At 48.6% G+C, this 22,164-nt stretch overlaps 1 protein-coding gene and 1 long non-coding RNA gene across 7 annotated transcripts; one reads left to right on the forward strand and one right to left on the reverse strand.

Annotated features, from left to right (window-relative positions):
• Positions 1 to 1,304: 1,304 nt before the first annotated feature.
• Prdm8 (PR domain containing 8) lies at positions 1,305 to 21,556 on the forward strand. Of its 6 annotated transcripts, XM_030254902.1 has the most exons (6): positions 1,305 to 1,601; positions 4,463 to 4,665; positions 15,082 to 15,214; positions 17,391 to 17,611; positions 18,563 to 18,791; positions 19,126 to 21,556. In XM_030254902.1, the coding sequence occupies exons 4-6, from the start codon at positions 17,393 to 17,395 to the stop codon at positions 20,742 to 20,744; spliced, it is 2,067 nt and encodes a 688-aa protein (XP_030110762.1). In that variant the 5' UTR covers positions 1,305 to 1,601; positions 4,463 to 4,665; positions 15,082 to 15,214; positions 17,391 to 17,392; the 3' UTR covers positions 20,745 to 21,556. The 6 variants fall into 6 exon arrangements, with proteins under 6 accessions (XP_030110762.1, XP_011247896.1, XP_006535347.1 ...); XM_011249594.2 differs by lacking the exon at positions 4,463 to 4,665; XM_030254903.1 differs by lacking the exons at positions 1,305 to 1,601; positions 4,463 to 4,665 and adding an exon at positions 14,448 to 14,953.
• Positions 17,220 to 20,086, reverse strand: A730035I17Rik (RIKEN cDNA A730035I17 gene). The gene is made up of 3 exons (NR_153823.1): positions 19,146 to 20,086; positions 18,820 to 18,870; positions 17,220 to 17,654 (listed from the first exon to the last, which is right to left on the reverse strand). It is a non-coding gene; the product is annotated as an RIKEN cDNA A730035I17 gene (long non-coding RNA).
• Positions 21,557 to 22,164: the final 608 nt, after the last annotated feature.

The raw sequence follows: 22,164 nt of genomic DNA on the forward strand, positions 1-22,164 counted from the left end.
GACAAAGGTACAAGACAAACTACAGAGAAGGAAGTCTTGCAGTGAAGGTTGGAATATGGGTCTCCTTGTGTTTTCAGAGAAGCAACCTCGACCGCCAGGTTTTCTCAAGGGTCCCTCAGTTTCTCCAGGGTTCAACAGCAGGCATACCCCTGCCCCAGCCTCCCTCCTGCGATCCTGCATATGCTTTCGGGCTAAACGGCCCTTTCCCTGGTTATCTCCTCACGGGATACATCTGCTGGGTGCCTAGCATCCTCAGCTCCGCTTTCATCTTTTCGTGTCTCAACACATTGTTTCCTCCAGCCCTGATGGCAGTGTGGAAGGGAGCCATCCCACCCGGCCGCGCTTTGGGATTGGCAGCGAATGAATGATTGGCAGCGGGCATCTCTGTCAGAGCTTTGGCATGCCGCAGAGTGGGAGCCCCGTGCTAATGAATGCCATCTACACCTACCAGATGTGCCACTGGGTGACATGCCAGGTCTTTTACATAATGCCATTCTGCCGGACACGGGACAGCTGGGGGTGGGGGTATCCGTTAATGCCTTGCAGTATGAGTGGGTCTGTCTTCCCTTTATTTCGTTTTTTTTTATTCAGGCTACCGTCTATACTGTCCATAAGCCCAATTAGCTCCCATTATGTTGCCCTTAAGACTATAAAGCTGAGGATGTCAGCTCGAAATTGAAGAAACTTGAGCTCAATAAATAACTCCCCTGACCTCCCGCACACACAAAAATAGCCTCTCTTCTACTTCCCTGAGTTTGCTCTCGGCCTCTCGGCTGCCATCACTAGAGAAACCGCTTAGACGTGTATAGAACAAATCGCAAGCACCTGAGATATCTGAAATTAAATAAGGGGAGGGGAGACTCCACACGTCTCACCCCACCTCACCCCATGTTAAATGAACACGAATGAGCTTCGCACGCTTCGGTGGCCCCCTGATTCTTCTCGCTGTCTCCATCAGCAAGAAACTAAAGAGTGTTTTCCTCAAGGGAGATACCTTGTCCAAAGTGTGTGTCAAGTTATGGATAAAGTTTGGGGGTAAGAATGTTTCCTGAAGTAGGGTGAAGCGCAGGGAACTAGAGACCTGGTGGGTTGAGGGTTTCCACTCCAGAGGGTGAACTGAGGCGCTCAGGATATGCTAGATTGTCCCCTACGCTTCTGCCACATCTACCCACAGAGGGTACCCCAATCTAGGCTTCCTGGGGAGAGCAGACCTCAGATCCTCCCTAGATAGACTCCTACCTTCCTCACACTCCTCCTCCCATAACCGCTACTCTGAGACCAAAAGGCTTCGCTGCCACTAGGCGCTGCTCCCACGCGCGGGCCACTGCCCTCAGCCTAGGTAGGTTCCCCAGGCAGGGCCAGTCCCTGTCACCCGCGCCCCGCCCGCCGCCAGGCTCCAGATGGCGGTTCCTTGCGCTCTGTTTGCGGTCCCCCAGACGCCGCCCCGCAGCAGCCGGCAGCCGCTCCCTCCCTCCCAGCTGCTGCAGAAGAGCCCAGTACGGATCGGAAAGCCTAGGCTGGGATACCGGCCGGACCGCGGTTTCAGAGCGAGGGACTTCAGAGGTCGGCTCGCCCGGATTGAGCGCCCCCACATTCCGCAGGTAGGAAGCAGGGGATGCTCACAGGGACCGGAGCCCGAGCTTGCCCGCAGGCGACCACCCGCACTCTCCCTTGACCTTCCTTTTCCCCACCCCTCCTCCAGCGCGTCGAGGGCGGGGCTGGGGCTGGACCACCCGTGGGACAACCAACAGTGGCTGCGCAGCCGCCAGGAGAGGGCGCCCAGCAGCTAGAACCTGCTCTGGAGGCAGGCTGTGTCTGGGCGCCGCACCCCAGCTCAGAGGAAAGCTGCTTCGACCGGAAGGACGCCCCCTTCCGTCCGAGAGTGGTAGTGACCACCACAAGCTTAACAGCCCACTTCTCCGTTTTTCTTCTGCTCTCACTTGCTTTCCATTTCCTCCCCTCCTCTCCTCTCCCCTCCTCTCCTCTCCCCTCCTCTCCTCTCTTCTCTCCTTTCCTCTCCCCTTATCTCCCCTTTCCCTTCCTCCCCTCTCTCCTCCCCTCTTTTCCCTTCCCCTCCCCTTCCTTCCCCTTTCCCTTCCTCTCCTCTCTTCTCCTCTCCTCTGATCTTCTTCCCCCCTTCTCCCCTCCCCTCTCCTACCTCCTCTCTCTCTCTCTCTCTACCCTCCTTCCCCTGCCTTGCCTAGTTCTCTTTTCTACTCTTTCCTCCGCCCTTGCATTTCGGTAATTTCTCCTATTCTTACAGTCCGTACAAAGACTCAGGAGGAGTTTGTCTGCCCCTGGGAGATGCTATAGAGGGCGATGGGTTTCCTGCCCTGACTTGTTGCTCTGTACGATGCCTCCCTGGGTGGTGAGTCTAGCCATCAGCCCGGAGTATAACAACCCCGGGAAGTTGGGGTTTTCCTCTGACCGTGACGGGGGGGGGGGGGGGGGGGAGAGGAGGGGGTGTATTTGATCAGGGAGTGAGTGTTATGGTGAGGAGCAGCGCAGCCTCAGAATGTGAAGCTCTGGGTTCCCATTGCTAGCCAGAATAAGTGACGGGAAGTTCAGTCGCTTGCTCCTGAGCTCCTTCCTCCCAAAGCACTCGGGACACTCCGCACACTCCTCCCTTAAAGAAGACATTCCTAAGATGGAAAGTCAACCTCCGAGACCAGTCCTCTCTGTTTCTATAGAAGCTGAGGTTGGGGATGGAGAAAAGACGCTATAGGCCACGATGGCCTGGCCCCTGCGAGCCCATCTGACGTCCCCTTTAATCCCCAAGTGTCCCAGCGCGTGCCCACAGTGCCCTCCGGCCGGAGCAGGTTCCATAAGCTCTCAGAGTAAATCCCCTCGGAAACATTAATCACAGCGACCAGCAAGTGCAAACTGCGAGCCCGCCCGGTGTCTGCCCCTTAATCCCTCCCTCTGAAAAAGCAGAGGCGGACAGGGGCTCAGTTTATTCTTTACAGGAGCGGTCTCTTGACCGACTGGACGTGCTTTCCCGAGAATTCACGAAACCTTGACAAAAGTAAAGGGATGTGAGAGTGGAGAAAAGAAGTGAGGGGAGATAAGCGGGAAACTGGGGTGCAGGTTAATTACTGCGGAGTAACCCTAGCCAGGAGCCCAGAGATTGGACAGGAACGGCGGCACTGCGGTGGGGGTGGGGAGCAGTTGGAGGAACAGAACGCTGGGCTAGGTTGGGAGCTGGAGTTGGAACCCAGTTCTTTTCCTTCTGTGCTTCAACCCACGTGACCTCACGTAGGCGTTGTCCCCTTACAAGAATCAGGGTTTGCCCCTTTGGGGCTTGTTGCTCGCACTTGAGATTTCACTATCATGTCGTTCAATTAATCATATTCCAGTTCTCCTATTTTATTCAAAACCGTCTTCCAGTTCCCTCATAATCGTAATTTGCGCCATTGCCTTTTATCTTTGATTAATTAGGAAGCTGAAAATGATAATGGAGGGTTGGACCAATAAATTAGCTTTAAGAACAGACGGACCGACGTCCAGGGCTGCTGTGGGTGGGCACTGCAAAAGGGGGTGGAGGGAGAGTAGCGGCTTCCTGGGGCGAAATACACTAGCCGGCCTCAAACACGTGAGCTAGCACCACTCCCTGACTGAGTACTGAAAAGACCCCTTCCCTAGTTTGAGTCTGCACTTGGAGAGCGGCTAGTGAGGGCGGGCTTCACCATTCTTTGTGAATTTGAGGTTTAGAGACGCCCCTGTTGAAAATATTTCTTCAGCGAGGAGCTAGAAAGTTATCTTTGATTTTTGCCCTTTCCTTCTCTCTCCCCTTACTACTAATCGAGAGAGTGCGAAAATCTAAAATCAGCCCGTGGCTCCCAGGCCCAAGAGGCAAGCCCCCTTTCTCCTTCCACGAAATCGTTCACGCCTCCAGACGGGCTAAACGAGAGAGCACTTTGCGGCTCTTCACGGCTTCGCTCCAGCCTCTTTAGCTTTCAATTGAAAACCAATTAAAGGTTTCTATAAATCTGTTAGCTCCCCTTTTATCTGGGGACCCCTGATGCATGCGATATTGCCCTTTAGATGGCTCTTCCGTGTTTTGTTTTACAATTGTTGTATCAATATAATGCGGCCTTTCTTCTCCTGTCTCTATAGATACAGATACACAAGGAAAACCAGAGCTATTCAGGCTCATTTGTCCAGGAGCCTAGCAGCGGTGCCCTTTCTCTGCGGCTGCTTTCCCTGGTTCGGTAGCAGCAGTTATGGTAGAAGCAGATGGCTGCTGATTGGGGGAGCTTTGTGGCTCTAATGCTGAATACTTTATGGAAAAGGACTTTACCATGCTTGGTTGGGCAGAGGAACAAGAGGGTGAGATTTACGGCCAGGAAAAATAAATCTTTTTCCAAGTTGTGGCTCCCTTCTCACCAGTGTCTCCTCTGCCCCTGGGGTCAAACAGTAAGGAATTGGTCTGATTTGATTTGATTCGCCTTTCTGCTAACAGCATTTTTTAGTCAGGATCTGCGTGGAGCCTGCACCGAGAGCCAGAAGTTTATGAAAGACCCCAGGTTGCGGATGCTGCTTCAGCACGGGCTCACCCCGGGGTGACAAGCAGAAGGACGCGCTCTTAAAGGCTGTTGGAGGCCCTGTTTTCCTGTCTGTCTTGCTGAGCTGAGCGAGGCTTCCTTGCTGGTTATCCTATTATCGGTGAGGAACAAAAGGGGAAGCCAAAGCCAGAGGACAGACACTAATCTTGAAGGAGAGAGGAAAATGACAAATATGGAGAGCCAGGTGTGCTTATCACTTTGAAGGGGTTTGAGCTGGAAGGGAGTTTAAGGGATATCTGGGAATGCAACACTGTTTGGAAGGAGATTTAAATTCAGTTGTTGAGGGATACACACAGTGCAAGCCTCTGCTGGAGGACAAACTCACCTTAACACATACCCTTTACTGTTCATCTTCTCTTTATCTTTCCTGAGTTTTGCTTTTCTTAAGTCAGGTGTATTTTGCCTCTGCTGCTGAAGTGTGTACCCACCCCCACCCCTTGCCTGTAGATGCTGTTTTAAAGCACTGTCATACACACACACACACACACACACACACACACACACACACCGCATTAAGACAAGCTAACCAATCTCAATGCTGGCTCTCTTTCTACTTCAGGTATAGTCCTTGTTTTCCCGACCATGGAAATTCCATTTTTCCACTTTAAGAAACTTCCAGCCCTCCTTCTTGTTCCAAAGTCCCTTTATCCTGCATTCCATATTTTATCCTGACCCTAGAAACTTGTTGGAAGGCCGGGGCAGCTTCCAAAAAGGTCACAGTTTTCTACCAAAAACTTCCTCTACATCTCTGAAGCACACTGCTGCCCCACATTCCAGTAGGAACCTTTACATCTTGTTTCCTTCTAGAGAGGAGAAAACATTTAGTAGTTGAGGTAAGACTCAAAACTTATACTCACTGAGCATGTCAGACAGAAGCATTTAGATGCTTTGGACGGCTAACTTCTGGCCTTTTCCTAAGTCTAGGCCAAATGTTCTACCACACTTAATTCTTATGCTGACACATGGATTTTTTTTCCCATTAGATGTACTCTTCCTTCACAGGAAACAGCAGCACAGAGAAGCTGCCTAACCCCAGCATGTGTCAGAGCTGGGACCCCAGCACAAGCCTGCTCTTGCTGTATTGGAAGTTCAGAGAGGTTAAGAGGTTCTCTCAGACACCTAGCTAGCTAATTGAAGACTCAGAGCTCAAACATACACGTATTCAGCTTGCCAAATAGAGAGCACTTAACTACTGTCTCCATTATCCTTTAGAAGGAGGAATTTGGGGATCCACAAATGTTTCTGGATTCAGAGACTGGGCTGGAGATTTCAGATAGCTGAAGATCATAGCTTAGGGCAAACATAAGTAATTCTGGCTGCGGAGAGTGTGTGCGATAGGAGGAAGCAGCTGCTAGGTTAGTAGTAGGTACCAGCACTGGGGAGGAGGAAGGGGGAAATGGAGGTTGAGGGCTAAGGAGAGCTTAGCCCTGTCTGTCGCCCAAATAGCATAGGAGCTTAGGGCGTGGCTTGCTAACTATCCCTAGGAAAATTAGCAGTGCTCTGTGCCTGAGGGCTCTGGGGCGGCTGCTCTAGACTCAGCTGCTTGCTCCGGGTTTGTAGGGGGCCAGGGATGGGAAGGCTAGACACTTCCTTCCAGCCAGGGCTCGCGGACTTGTGAACAGAGGCAACTGGTTACAAGGCCTCAGTTTTGACTGTAAAACCTGAGTTAACCAGTAAACACATCTACAAGTTCCCCATCTTTCTGAGAGCCTTACCTCTGACAATCCCTCTCCTGAATCTAACGTGGCACTGTGATCTGTAGCACCTCCCAGGCCCGAAGTAGAGCTTCCCAATGGGAATGGGGGAAGGGGAGGAAATCATGTCCATTCCTTTTATCCGTCTATCCTGCCCTCCTGCAAACTCTTGAGGGCCCTTGCGTGGAGAGGCAGCCAGTATCTTCGATAGACAACCCATAACAGGTTTTGCCTACTACGTCTCCCAGTGCCTCCAACCAGAAGTCCTCAGCCTTCATTGAGCCCTCTGGAAAATGGGTGAGCGATACACTTCCCAGCTTTCCCAATTAGGAAACAAAGTGATGCCACGGACATCACTGGCATGAATATTTATTTGCCCTGTAGTACCTATTTCTGTGCGCAGTCGCAGTAACTTCATAAAAGGGCTCCTGTATTGCCTTGCATTCACAGATGAGGCTGAACACATGACGCATGCTCCTAGAGCAGGAGCTAAACCCAGTGTATCTCCTCTGGTTGGGGCAGTACGCCTGCCTGTGCGCCTGGTGCTGGTTTTTCTTGAGTCAGGGCTCTAGGCTTCTAACTAAGAAGACTTGTTCATTAATGAAGGCATTGAGACCTCCCCAGGATGTCAAAGACTGAAATGAAACTAGCCCTGGCTCTTGGAAGTAATCCCTTACCATCTGCCCAGCAACTAGCTTTCCAAAACTTGCTCTCCCTGGTCCCCTCACAGAGTCCTCATTGCGCTCCCTGTGGCAGCTCTTGCCAGCTAGTTCAACCGCAGGAAAACGGAGGTTGAGCTAGGTCACTGGCTGCCCAGCCAGTGAGAGTGCTAACACAGGGGCACTCGCAAAAGCTGGGCGACCAGCCAGGGCTAGGTCGTGGGCAGGAGCAGGTGGGGAACGATGAAGGTGAGAGAAGTGTTTCGGTTAGAGCAGGTTTCACCCTGGACACCCCTTTCTACAGGGGTCACCGAGCACCTAGCAAAAGGCTTTGAGAGGAGGCATTTGGAAGGTGGGGGAGTCTGGGGAAAGTGACAGACCTTAGAACTTCACTGAGCCTCTGCTTTACCAGGAGCACCAAACAAATCGGTTGACCTGTCCCTGCTCTAAGTTCAAGGTTCCTCGGGTGCATCTCTAAAGATGCTCCCCTCCCCCACTCGCTGTGGGCGCCATGTTTCTCAGTCAACAGCTCTGCGTTCTGGTGAATTAATAGAGCCCTTGCTCCTTGCAAGCCTGAGAAATACAGTTGGGTGCTCTCCCATTTTACCTTCTCAGAAAGACTCTTAGCTCTGTCACCTGAGAAGCAGAAATTTCCCTGACCCAGAAGAACCATGCTTTGCCTTGCCTCTCAAACTCTGAGCTCAGATTCGGTTCTAAATGCAATGAGTTTAGGGAGGAGATGGAAACTGCTGTAGTGTGGATGTACACGCTTTCTCCACAGGTTCAGGGGAAACCTACCTGGTGCAAACAACATGCTAGGAACATAGATTAAACCCAGGGATCCATGATGCTGAGGGGGCATCTGCTCAGACATGGACACCTCACAGTAAAATTATATTGAGAATTTATATCCTTCTTAACTCCACTGCTCTGCCTCTCTCTGGGGCCAAAGGCTCTACCATATAGTTTCTCCTAACATGTGTTCTTAAATCAGTGTAACATGAAGACATGCAGCAAGGAGCATTGAGTTCAATATAGGCATGTAGCCAAGGAAAAGACAGAAAGTCATCTTTTTAATTGCTGATGTCAGCATTTTTCACACCCTGTTGTAAATGTATAAGCATACAGAGAAAGGGTTAAGAAGTGTTTATTTAGTTATTTTATTTTATTTTATTTTTTAATGGAAGATGGCACTTCAAATGTCAGGGAAACAAAGATCCATTTGCCACCATGCCTGGCTGATATGGACAGATCCTAAGGTGAATTTGACCTTTAATTGAAGATTTCCCTGTATGTAGTCCTTGATATTTGAATTTCAATTTAATTGAATTAAAAATGTTATAGCTACCCAGAGAGAAATGGGGGTTGCAGAGGGGGTTGGGGGTAGAGACACCATGAATGAAGTCCATAGCCATTTTGGCCTACATTGAATTTGAGGCCTAGGATATCACTCTATCATAGTCATTATAGTCAATTATGTTTATTCTTAGGAATATTTTAAAAGATCCATTTGGCAATTTCTAGTATCATTCATTCTTTAAAACATGAGTTCTTGTTAAAATGTATGGAGGCTCATCTGGTATGTTCAAAAGAACATACATGTTAGGCCCTACTGTCTAGTATTTCCTCCACCTCATAAAGTTCTTTGACTGTGGTCTGTAACACCTGTGATGTCACTATGACTTGTGACAAGCTTTACATCTTTGAGTTTTTAAGGGTATTAAATTGGAATATTCTTCCAAGAATTCACCTTGAAAACCACATTTGCTGGTGGCTTCAGTCCGTTGGAAAATCTGTAGAAAGTCCCAGGCTTTGCACATACCATTTGAGAAAACACTCTCCAGTGGCCTTACACTAGTTTGTGTACCACCTGTTGTCCATTTGCACTGAAGTAATGGAGGACAGTGGCTGGTACTCCCACAGTTCTGTTAGCAATCTGAGCAATGTTGTGAGTTAGAGTTCAGGGGGATTTTAAAAAGTCTTACAGGGGGCTGGTGAGATGGCACAGTGGGTAAGAGCACCCGACTGCTCTTCCGAAGGTCCAGAGTTCAAATCCCAGCAACCACATGGTGGCTCACAACCATCTGTAACAAGATCTGACTCCCTCTTCTGGAGTGTCTGAAGACAGCTACAGTGTACTTACATATAATAAATAAATCTTTAAAAAACAAACAAACTCTTACAAAGCAATGTGGATCTCACCATTGTTGACTGTGGATATCAGTCCCCATCCCCCAACTTTTCAAGAGAGTCTCACCATTAGAAAGGCTTGAGCATGTGAGCAATCTGGCTAGACTCCTTCCCTGAGAGAAGACGCGCTTCTGCTGCTCACTCCCAGGAACAGGATTTCCTGCAGGGTATGTGCTCATCTGCTCAGAAGGTTGGGTAGAGTTAGGCACCAGGGGATGAGCCTGCCTATGTCCCAATAAGTGCCTCCTTTGGAAACTCTAGAGTTCCTTACAGCTTGACATGAGTGGTGGGCCTCAGGCATTGAGTGCATGAGAAGGTCTTTCTCCTGGCTTTGTGTAGAAGTTGCTTATTGAGCCTTGGTGGCATTCTCCAAATTTAAGTTAGCCTCCTGAAAATGTCTCTCTTGAATGCTAAGCATCCCATGATCCCAGTCTGTCTGTCTGACGGTGATGAGGAGGGCTGAACAGTTCTCCAGGATCTGATGCCCTTCTGTACTGCTCACCTCCTACAGGTCTGTTGGGGGCCAGTGGTATCAGAGTCTGGGAAGAGCTGAAGAGTCTACAGAGTTGGCAGAAAGCTAACTGTCCCTTGTCAGATCTCTAGACGTTCATCTAGGGAGTTGTACAAAGTCTGGCAACATCTAAGGGTCAATATAGTAAACTTGGTCCACACACCCTTCTCACCCAGGTGAGTGTGAAGCATTGGTTTTTAGATCAGTAGTGTACCATTTCAGAGCTGGCCTTTCTAGAGCTCACAGTCAGAAGCCATTGGGCCAATATGCTACCCCTCAAACCTGCCGCTCAAATCGAGGAAACGCTGCCATAGTTGGACATGCATTACATGTGATTTTAAAGGCTAGCTAGGCCTCAGGTGAACTTCAGGGAAGGTGTAATTGGAACTCAGAATCCCTCAGAGGAAGATACAGACTTTAGAAAGGCAGATTGTAGTAACAATGACACCAACATTGGCAGCGCCTACAGTTACACAGTTACTCAGCAGGAAAGACAGCTGAGGGAAAAAAATAAAGGAAAAGGTCTTTTTTCTCTTTCTTTGTTTTTCCTTTTCCCCTTCTTTTCTTTCATCCTTATTTGTCCTTATAGACATAGGTGAGGAAAGAGTCAGGATTATGGACTTCCTCCTGACAGGCTGTAAAATTGTACATCCCATGGGTTTCTGGTTTTCCCAAGTCCAGGCCAAGAAGCACTTTTTTTTTTTAATAACCACCCTGTGAACCAACTAACAAGAGAAGGATAAACCCAAACGGACCTTATGTGTGTAAAGCACAAATTGTGCCCTCAATCTTGGTGAACCTTTGTCCTCACCAAGATATAAAACAAATACTCAGATTCATCTCCCATACTCTCTTTAAACCCACCAAGTATTATTCTCAGAATAAAAGAAAAAAAAAAGCTCAATGGCTAGGAGCCCTCATTGGCTGCTCTTCCAGAGGTCCTGAGTTCAATTCCCAGAAATTACATGGTGGCTCACAACCATCTATAGTGGGATCAGATGCCCTCTTCTGGTGTACAGGTGTGCATGCAGATAGAGAACTCATATCCATTAAATAAATAATACATCTTAAAATGAAAATTAAAACAAAAACCAGCTCTCAGGAGGTAAAGGCCTGTGGATCTCTGAATTTGAAACCAGGTAGGTCTACAGAATGACTTCCAAGATAGCCAGAGCTACAGAGAAACCCTGTCTCATGCCCTTACTACCATCACACCCTCAATAAAATAAAAAGGGAAATAAGAAATTAAAAATCCCCCATCAAGCTGGGCAGTGGTGGCACACACCTTTAATCCCAGCACTTGATATTAAACACAAACAAGTATTTCTGCTTCTAAGTACAGATCATGAGTCAGTTCTTTCCCTTAGGAAGTTCCTTATTCCAAGGGATAAGTTTAGTGCCATGCTCTTACCTGGAGGTTTCTCTTGCTCTCTCTAACTCTGACAACCTCTTTTTGTGGGAACTTGGGAAGAGCTGTGAATGGCCTCCCATAGAGAACAATTCTCCCTTATTATCTCAGAATAATTTCTGTTCACTATTAATTGCCGGACTCTTTTGATCATCAAGACTGTGTTAGTAGATTGCTTTGCCCATCAAATAAGAGATATAAACCAAGATCCTAGGCAGACATAGAAAAATAATGTGCTATGACAGTGATAATTCCTTAAGTGAGTTCTTCCCAGAGATGCCATTATTTTTCTCCTGGTACAGTAGCTCAGCTTTTTGAGAGCCTGCTTCTTAATCCTGGGGGAGAGATCCACTAGGAACCAAGTTTCCTTCCTTATCCTTTCTTTGCCCCTTCTCTTAGGTCATAACAAGAACCACACCAATAATCCTTCATCAACTTCTCTTTAGCCTTCTCTTCCAAAGCAGCACTGCTATCGTCTACCTAAGGGTTTGGGGGGGGGGGTTGTTTGTTTGTCTGTCTGTGGTGGAGGGGGGTTGCTACAGCTTCAAGATCCTTTGCTAAACCAGAGCAGAGTGTTTCTTCTTATTCATTTTGGTTGTACTTCTAGTCATTTAATTGGAAATAAATCCCAAGGAAAGAGCTCCAAATACATTCATAAATCCATTGTTCTATGTGATTGCCTAAAACTATTGGGTGAAGTGTATTTTTATAGTGCCGTCTGAGGCTGAATAACTGTCTCAACTCTTTATGTAGCATCGGTAAAATCCAGCAGTTGATTTCAAAATAGCTTGTGCACTATCTTAACCCATACCACTGCTAGAAAAAAATTATCTATGGATTTGATTAATACTCTATTAACGATAGTCATTTTGAGCATTTATATGACCAAATAAAATGTGCACCACTTAAAATACCGGAGACCTCTGGAAGTAAGAATTTCAGCACACTCTTTGTTTGGTGATGATCTTCAAACAAAAGAGCAACTCAGATCCATAAAATATGAGGGATCTAAAACTTAGATACTTTAAGATCAGGAAGGGAAATTTACTTAGAGGGTGAGAAAAATTGGATAAAGCATAGGTTGATTACAATATATGTCTCCTTTGGGCTGGAGGGCTGCGTGCTTGGTGGCAGGGAACATGAGGAAGGAAAGACCCCTTCTTCCTGATGTAATGAATTCTAGGTTCCCTCTAGATTTAGACTTGAAATCCAAGCTCATGAACTCCTATCTGAAATTCAAGAAACATTCTTATTTCACACAAGGTTGAAAGAAACAAGAATCCAGTCCTTGAAAGGAGAAGCCAGGCAGTGGTGGCGCATACCTTTAATCCCAGCACTTGGGAGGCAGAGGCAGGCAGATTTCTGAGTTCGAGGCCAGCCTGGTCTACACAGAGGAAATCCTGTCCTGAAAAAAATTGAGAGAAAGAGAGAGAGAGAAAGAGAGAGAGAGAGAGGAGAAACACAATAGTAGGTGAAGAAAAGTCAGACACAAGAAAAACACCCTCCATTTAGGATTAGTTTTCTAGATTCCTACCTTCTGCAGTGGGGTGAGTGCTTTGGTATTTACAGGATGTATAAAGATTGTTAAAATACATGAGCTGATGATGTTTCTGAGAAAAACAAGCTTCCTGTTTTCTAAATGATAAACAAAGCAGACACAGAGCCCTGTGTTCCTCTTTTCCTCAACTCATGAATGCAACTAAAGTCCCCAACAGGCCTCCCCTTAATCCCTTTACATCATTCAAATCAGGTCTTGGATTCTACACCACCACAGCTCTTTCAGAACTCAGTTGCTTATATTTTTGGTTGTGAGTCTAGCCTTTGAGGGGCTGGGCCATATCTCTAGCCCTAGAACTGATTTTCTATCGTGCTTTCTTGTTCTTCCTTCTCTTAATTCACTTAAAATATCTCACCTCTATTCTTCTACCCAAATGCTCATTTTTCCAGATTTGAGACAACTCTTTCAAAATTTCTAACTCTCCAATTCGCCCTCCAAGGAATCAATATGGGGATGCTGTGTGTGAGAGAGAAAGGGAACAGGAGGAAGAGGAGGGGAAGCAGGAAGAGGAGGAAGAGCAGGCAGAGGGTTCAGGAGGGGGAAGAACCAATAGAGTCATAAGAAAATTGGTGTTTAAATACAGCTGCGGACTCTTGCCTAGAGGTAACTGAAGTTTGCCATTCATCTGAACTCCTCTGCCTGGCTATTTTAAGCTGCACAAACTTGCAAGGGAGAAAGAACACTTTAGCTTGAAGAGGAGCTGCAGACTTTTCTTTGAAAGGTCAGCAGTCAACCTGGAAGTCAGGTGAGGATTTTGACCTTTCTCCCAGTCTATGATGTCCCCAGGCCCAGCTGATTTTAGGCAGGAATTATATGTGATCAGGACTGGCAACTCTCTTGGGAGGTGACCAGAAGGAACAAAAAAAACAAAAAAAAAAAAAAAAAAAAAAAAAAAGGAAGCCAAAGAAATTAACTTCTAGGAAATTTCCTATATTTCCTCATCACCCATTCTTCCCTGGCAGCAGGTACATTTGATGTCTTGCTGGCCTCTAGGCTTCCAGACAGGAGTCTCAGAGCTCCGTAAAGATTATACTGTCAGCTGCTCTTTGCCAACCCTCATATGCTCACTCTGAGAGGCAAGGACAGAGATTGTCTCCTCCTTAAATTCTGGCCCTGACTCCTGCCCTTTAGCGAGTAAACTATACAATTGGATTTATACTCAACCTGACCTATTGCTCAATTGAATTCCGGGAGAGTGGGGGTAGGAATTGAGGGATTGCCTGCGCCACTCAAAGGCCTTTCTTTCCTTAGGAATAGAAAGCCTACCAGAGAAAAACAGCCAGAGAGCCCCTAGCGTCATTGTTTTGTGGCCCCCGCAGAAGGAGAAAACTCTCTGGCTGTCAAAGACCTCAAGTCATTAGCATCAGCTGCCGCTCCAGAGGACAAGCCAGCGCCTCTAAGTGGCTTAGCGCACAAACGAGACTCCCGAGACAGCCTCACTCCTGTGATTCGGTCCACTCCTCCATCAACGGCTGGATGTGAAAGGCTCTTGAGAGTCCTTCTCAGTAATTTTTTTTTTAACTTTGAACCATCCTTTCTGTATCATGAGGTCTTAGAATCCTGGCCGCCATTATGGGACCCCCTTGGGAACCACAAAATACAGAGAGAGCACAGAAGGTGAAAAGCTTTAACACCTGAGTCCAATGACCTAGGCTTTTCCCAGCAACGCCCTCCTAGCCCATATCCACGCACAGACCCTTGTTCTGGGACCTAAAAACAGCCGAAGTCCCTTTAGGTGTCTGGCAGCATTCCAGACTTATCTTCTTACCCCATCCCATTGGATGGGAGATGGCTAGCCGAGTTCCCACCAAATCATACCCCCTGTCGCCAGTATTTACACGGGAGTCTCTGCTAGGTGGCATGAATGCATTTTAAGGAAGTCTGTTTGTCACCTCCTAGGCCACTAGCTTCACAGATCAGCGGCAGTCAATGGCCAAAGAATCCCGCGGGGCAAATTCTCACCCTCCTTTTGGGGGAGCAGGGACATACCACTCAAACTCTAGGGACATATGCAAGTAGTTCACGCGCTGGCAACATAGCCAATTCAACTCCTTGTCCTACGTCCTCTGAGTGCCCAGCAAAACGGAAAAGAACCGCTCTGCTCCTTCTGACACCTTCCTTCCTGAGCCCGAAACGGATTTTGCCAACCCAGGTGTCCCAGAGGGACCCAGCTGCAGGAGAAGGCAGGCCAGGATGCTCTCGGGGAGGCTATGCCACTTCGGGAAGGAGCTTAGGATCTGCCTAGCGCGGGCAGTCCAGAAAAACCAGGCTTGTGGCGCCGGAGGGATCTCCCAGACCGGCAAGAGTTAAAGGGAGGGGACGTGGGCTGTCACGCGTCATTGGGCAGATTATGTGCAGCAAACAAAAAGTGTGTGTCTGCGTGCCAGTCAGTCATTGCATCGGGTCCATCTGTACAACTCTCTCTCTCTCTCTCTCTCTCTCTCTCTCTCTCTCTCTCTCCTAATCTATCTGCATCTCTCTTCTCTCTTTGGACAGAACCCACAAGACTGACACCGACACCTCTTGACATGGAGATACACTAATGTAATAGGCAGGAAGGAACACTGGCTTGCACCCCGTTGGTTCCAGGTGGCCTTATTTGGGCGACTCGGTCCTGACCTTATTTCTGGTAAGTCTATTTGCTTTGACCTGGGAGGGGGATGGGAAGAGGACAGGTTGAGTACAAGGAGTGAAAAAATTGTCCCCCTTTTCCTCGTTATCTAGAAGATAGGAGGGAAACGACGCGGAATGTTGTTTCCACTGCCAATAAGATTATACAAAGGGAGGAGCGGGTAGGAGCACTTTTCTGGAGAAGCTAGGGACTGGGGAGCTCGCGGCTGCCAGACAATGCCAGCCCGGAGTGGAGGGAGAGCATCCGGCAGTAGCGACCGGCTTTCAGCGAGCCCAGCTGGCTCTGAGTTTCCCAGGAGGATCTGCGAAGGAAGAGAACCCGGGCCTAGGGATGGGCGTAGGACTGTGAAAGGCTAGATACTATAAAGCCCGGGGTCCTGCCTATCGCTATTGTGGCTGATTTGCGTCAAGGCGGCCACCGAGGCAGCATGGACCGCTATTAGCCCGGCTGTGGGACCTTTTCGCTGTATTGTTAGATAGAACTGCATTTTAATGACTGAGTCCCTGCTGTTGCCAAAGTGGAGGGCGATCTCCTGTCACAATAAAAAGCTTCTGTGAAGAATACTTTCAAACGCGAGGCAGAAATCAAGGTACAAACCGTTGAAATGTAGGCAACTGGGAAGAGAAAGAGGGTTTATACTGAAAGGGAGCTGAGAGAACCTGTATTCTGCAACGTATTTGACTTGCAATTGGAAATCAGAAGGGGACAGGACGAGTGCAGAAACAGAAAGTAGTATCATAAACTTTCTATGTTGTGGCTATTTTTCTTATTCCCACTGTCTGGAAAATATACTTGCCATTTGGGGCATATGGGAGAACGAATAGGAAAGGGGCTAGCCAAAGTTACAGGCATTGCATTTTCTTACATTTGTATGGCAATTGGCTAGTGGATGTTGATTTAAACAAAATACACATCGCCTATATTTTTCTTTAATGAGAAGCTAGCTGAACAAGAAAAGAGTAAGATCGGTTTTCCCCACGGCCACTTAAGGTATATAAATACAGAGACAATCACTGTCACTGGTGAAACTGCTAGGGAAAAACCAACTTAGAGGAATTGTTAGATTTCCCCAAGAAAAATGGCATGGCTAACTAAGACCTAGTTTAAATAATTTAAATGATTGCTTTCTTTAAGTGCTAAGTATTACAGGGGGTGTCCAGTGGCTGAGGAAGGAAACGATCCCTGTAAGACGGCTTAATAGAGAGCCCGCCACTGGGGCATTACTTCTAAATTGCTGCGGATTAAACAGCTGGAGGGCCCACTCAGGACCATTCAAGCAGGGCTGACCCCTTCTAGCCCAAACAGGGTGGTATCAAGGGAAGTGAGAATTCACCAGTCATTACACACAGAATTTCAGACAGGGGACACTTCAAGCCTGCCCTATACCTGCTCGCTTCATGGGCCACAGGCGACTCAATCCACCCTCTTGTATAACAAGGTAACTGGGATTCAACCTCATCCATAAATAAGCATGTCGAGAAAAAATAATTACCTCTGCTTGCTGCTTTTAATTAAAGCCTCAGAGGGACAGTGCTGGATTATGGTAATGAGCAGACATGCGTCCCTTCTTGTAGGCTGCAAAGAAAGGTTAGCTGACATAGAATTAGTGGCCCTGACACTCCACTTGAAATCCATTCGCCATGCTCCGTGGTCCCCGCCTGCTAGCTAAGGCTGCTCCCCTTGTTAGAAGAAAAGAAGAAATCACAATGAGACACTGGGCTTAGTACATAGGACAGGACTGTCCCCCAAAGATTAAAAGTGCGGGTTTTTTTTTTGGGGGGGGAGTTATGCAGTCAGAAATTTTGCATATGCTGGTTTTAAAGCAAACAAACCTACAAAAGCCCTACCTTCGCCCCAATGCCCCACTCTATAAATCCCGAGGTAGCATAGACACAGCCTGCTCCAGTCTTCACCGGCTCTCTATTTTCTTTTTCTCAAGCAGGAAGTGTGCTCCCATGCTTCCTGTTCCAGTTATTTAAAAGGAAGGAATAATACTTCGAAGTTGGCATCTTTAAAGCATGACAGATTGATCGGCTTTATTTTTAAAGTAGGAGCTATGTAAAAAAGCCGGCAAGTGCAAAGAAAATATGTCTGGTAGCGGAAACGCTCTGCCGAGGTTCGTAGCAGAAAAGGCAATAACAACTCTCTTCTCGTCCTGGGTATCTGTCTCCAGTGATGGAGGATTCAGGCATCCAGAGAGGCATCTGGGATGGAGATGCCAAGGCTGTCCAACAGTGTCTGACAGACATTTTTACCAGTGTATATACAACCTGCGACATCCCAGAGAACGCCATATTCGGTCCCTGTGTACTGAGCCATACTTCCCTGTATGACAGCATAGCCTTCGTAGCCCTCAAGTCCACGGACAAGAGAACAGTACCTTACATCTTCCGGGTGAGTCTCAGCAAGTGTGATGGAGGTGTCTGAGGGTAATTTCCTGTTGGGAGTGAGGAAGGAGACATCCTAAGGACAATGTAATCATCTGAGCAGTCAGAGCAGAGCGAACACAACAAAAATTAGAAAAGAAAAACTAGATTCAAATCATCAAGTGATTTTACTGAGAAAAAGAAAAAGACAATGCCAAGGTTGCCTGAATCGGTACTCTAGTTCTGGGTTCCCTAGATTAGGGCTTCCTAAATTGCTAAGGAGACCTTGTTAGTACTGGGGCTATTTACATATTAAGTAGTCCTTGAGAGAACTTTTACAAGTATTGAGTATATTTATTTTGTAACCTGGGAGGTCTCCCCATCGCCTGATTATTGCTTTCTTTAGTTAACATTAGCTAGTGTTCAGAGTTTGTATTTAAATTAAAACGTTAATTGTTTTGGCAGCAAAGCATCTATAATCCACGTTTGTGTTTGTAACAGGCCTCTTTCTTCCTAGTAGTTCTTTTTTTATTAATTATTTTATTTATTTACATGCTAAATGTTACTCCCAGTTTCCCCACCCCAGAGTTCCTAGTCTTTCATCATGAAGTAAAGCTGTTAGTCCTTCATGTCAGTTAGGAAGATGGGCGTGAGTGCCATAGAATAATTACTAAGACCCGAACTTGCCTTTTACTTCTGAAACACGGGAAATTTCCTCTCCTTTTGTCATGTGAGGTAACTGAAAGGGAGATTCTAAAGAGGCTACTCTGTAAGACTGACCCAATATTGCAAAGGATGGCCACTGTGCCCATTGACCACAAATGCAGGGATGCAGTTCGACTTTGGTCAACTTTTGCAAACTTGGTTTCAGATAATTGTTTGGAAAGAACAAAAGCCAGACAGATGAAATATCTCTGGTTTCTCTGGTTGCCGTCTTTCACGTGGATCCCTCTCTTCTTGTCTTTCTTAAATACTGTAGGTAGACACTTCGGCGGCAAATGGTTCCTCAGAAGGTCTCATGTGGCTGCGGCTGGTCCAATCAGCCCGAGATAAGGAAGAACAGAATCTCGAAGCTTATATAAAAAATGGACAGCTGTTCTACCGCTCTCTCCGCAGGATTGCCAAAGATGAAGAGTTACTAGTTTGGTACGGGAAAGAACTGACTGAATTGCTCTTGCTCTGCCCGTCTAGAGCTCACAAAATGAACGGTAGGTTGGCTCGGGTGCCTGGGCTCACCTTGCACATCATAGGGTGGACGAAGCTTCTGAGGTGTTGTCCCGAATGGAACTAGGACAGAAGGGGAAGGAAAAGTTGGGGAGCGTTTGACTTAGTAAATGCACAAATCAAGAAAGTAAGTTGCACCAAATAGGATAGTGTATTCATTTTTTTGGGCACTCAGCCCAGAAAGATAAAGTGGATTTGTTATGGGGAGGATGGCTAAGTGGCCTAGGGGCGATGCTAACTAACCATGTGGGGTGTGTGTGTGTGTGTGTGTGTGTGTGTGTGTGTGTGTGTGTGTGTGTGTGTTTGCTCACTAAGCAGGGTCGTCTCCTTACACATGCCTGGAATGCAGCCAACGTTTCCAGTTTGAGTTCCCCTATGTGGCACATCTGCGATTCCGCTGCCCCAAGAGACTTCACAGCACTGATGCGAATCCCCAAGACGAGCAAGGGGGCGGCTTGGGCACTAAGGACCACGGCGGCGGCGGCGGTGGTAAAGAGCAACAGCAGCAGCAACAGCAGCAGCAACAGGAGGCGCCGTTGATCCCGGGCCCCAAGTTCTGCAAAGCCGGCCCCATACACCACTACCCCGCGTCATCCCCGGAGGCGAGCAACCCGCCGGGCTCCGCGGGTGCCGGCAGCGCCAAGCCGTCCACGGACTTCCACAACTTGGCTCGGGAACTGGAAAACTCCCGGGGAAGCAGCAGTTGCGTAGCGGCCCCGGGCGTCGGCAGTGGCGGCAGCGGCCACCAGGAGGCGGAGCTGAGTCCCGACGGCGTCGCCACCGGCGGCTGCAAAGGCAAGAGGCGGTTCCCAGAGGAGGCGGCGGCGGAGGGCGGCGGCGCGGGGCTGGCGGGCGGCCGTGCGCGCTTCTCCGAGAGGCCGCTGGCGACCTCCAAGGAGGAGTTGGTGTGCACGCCGCAGCAGTACCGCGCCGCCGGCAGCTACTTCGGCCTGGAGGAGAACGGCCGGCTCTTCGCGCCGCCCAGCCCGGAGACTGGCGAGGCGAAGCGCAGCGCCTTCGTGGAGGTGAAGAAGGCGGGCCGCGCGGTGGGCTTGCAGGAGGAGGCGGCGGCGACAGACGGCGCAGGGGGCACGGCCGAGGACCCCGACGCGGGAGGCGGTGTCGCCGGCGGCGGCAGCAACGGCTCGTCCACCCCCGCGGCGGGGTCGCCTGGGGCCCCCGAGAAGTTGCTGGCTCCGCGTCCCGGAGGCTCTCTGCCCGGACGGCTGGAGGGCGGGAGCCCCGCGCGCGGCAGCGCCTTCACCTCGGTGTCGCAGCTGGGCGGCGGTGGCGGCGCGGGGACCGCGGGGACTGCGGGGGGCTCGGGGGGCGGCCAAACGGCCGCATCGGACGAGCGGAAGAGCGCCTTCTCGCAGCCCGCGCGCTCCTTCTCGCAGCTGTCCCCGTTGGTCCTCGGCCAGAAGCTGGGCGCTCTCGAGCCGTGTCACCCGGGAGACGGCGTGGGTCCCACCAGACTCTACCCGGCCGCCGCCGATCCGCTGGCTGTGAAGCTGCAGGGGGCAGCGGACCTGAACGGAGCCTGCGGGCCCCTGGCGAGCGGCGGTGGCGGTGGCTTGCCCAAGCAGAGCCCCTTCCTCTACGCCACCGCCTTCTGGCCCAAGAGCTCGGCTGCGGCGGCAGCGGCGGCGGCGGCCGCCGCCGGGCCCCTGCAGCTGCAACTGCCCTCCGCGCTCACCCTGCTGCCGCCCTCCTTCACTTCGCTGTGTCTGCCCGCGCAGAACTGGTGCGCCAAATGCAACGCCTCCTTCCGCATGACCTCCGACCTGGTGTACCATATGCGGTCTCACCACAAAAAGGAGTATGCCATGGAGCCCCTGGTGAAGCGGCGGCGGGAGGAGAAACTCAAGTGCCCCATTTGCAACGAGTCCTTCAGGGAGCGTCACCACCTGTCCCGGCACATGACCTCGCATAATTAATTGTTGCGTAAAAGACTCCGGCTTTCCACGCGTGTGCACGCACAGTCAAGCCACCTGCAGGAGCAGACACGCGAGGATGACATCCACCACTACCTTATGCCCCCAAACACTGCAACCAAACACGTGCACACACAGGTCCCTCCCCTCGCCAGGAGCCTCATCATCCAAATGTTTAATTTCACACACACACACACACACACACACACACACACACACACACACGCACGCACGAACGCACACACGGACGCACGCACACGATGCACAGGATGGTGGATTTTGGATTGGGTGGGTTGTTTGAGCGGGGTTTTCTTTTGAATGCACGAATTTTCACTTTCCCAAAAACAAAAGTACATTTTTAAAAAAATGTCATATATTGCAACATATTGATGCATTTGTCATACGTTTCTACTTAAATTATTAAGCACTTATGGTTTAGATGTAATAATTATATGTAAGGACAAAGTTTATTTTAGATATAAAGTAATGGAGGAAGAGGAGATGCGTTCTGCATTTCCTGATGACAGCTGTGTTCTTACAAAAATAAACAAAATGGATAAAAAGGGGGGCGCCATTCGGTTTAAGTTTCCAGGGGGAAGTGCATGTATCATGAAATGATTATGGACTTCAGTGAAGAATGTCATCAATGATGTAAATATGTATTCCCTTTTAATACAAAGTGTAATTTTGTGCCAGTGACATGGAGTCTGAATAGTTATGTGTTTCTTCTATCCCTAAGAGATTTATTAAACGGTATAGTTTATCCAGGTATGTTGGATGCTTTGACAATAAATAACTATTTTCCTCAAAGCAAATATTTGGAAAGTTTACAAAAAATATTTTTAGGTCAGTATAATACTTTGGATAGTTGATGCCTTTTCGTTGACTCCTTGAAAAGAAGCAAGGAGACCACAGCTTCCTCTGCAGGTATTAACTACAAGCCAGTTTTGAGCCTAAGGGTGTTGATTGTCACTTGAAGATTCTCTATCTGAAAGGTGTTGGGTTTAAGGATCAAGGACAAATCACTTAGGTGCAGTAATTGCCATACAGGTTCCCTGTCAGAACTTTGTAGGTGTCTCTTCCAGAAGGAAAAGAATTACTCTCCACATAAGTGACCAATCTGCATTTTTTAAGCCCACTTTAGGATCTAGTAGTGATACTTCCCCCAAGGGATGTCCTACATTCTAGAACTTCAAGCTTCCTATCATCCATTAAGGACACATAGAGAATCTATCAAGTAATACAATTTGAAAGACCGAGGTTTGCTGATGGTATATCAAAGGCCTCCGTGTCCACACATGTCTATCTGGGAGTGATCCTGAGACAAAGATACCGAGGAACCAACTGGTTCTTTATGAAAAGTCGCTGTCATCTTGGCTTCTGACTTCAGTTCTTAGAGAACATCATGTTTGTGTCTGGTGTA

Source organism: Mus musculus, chromosome 5 (assembly GCF_000001635.26).
Source record: "Mus musculus strain C57BL/6J chromosome 5, GRCm38.p6 C57BL/6J".
Lineage (NCBI taxonomy): Eukaryota > Metazoa > Chordata > Mammalia > Rodentia > Muridae > Mus > Mus musculus.

Bases quoted from the DNA above. Each gene is read 5' to 3' on its own strand.
- Prdm8 (XM_030254902.1), top strand. From the start codon at position 17,393: ATGGAGGATTCAGGCATCCAGAGAGGCATCTGGGATGGAGATGCCAAG. The intron at 17,612-18,562 runs GTGAGTCTCAGC...TAAATACTGTAG, and splicing joins CAGTACCTTACATCTTCCGG to GTAGACACTTCGGCGGCAAA. The intron at 18,792-19,125 runs GTAGGTTGGCTC...CTCACTAAGCAG, and splicing joins TAGAGCTCACAAAATGAACG to GGTCGTCTCCTTACACATGC.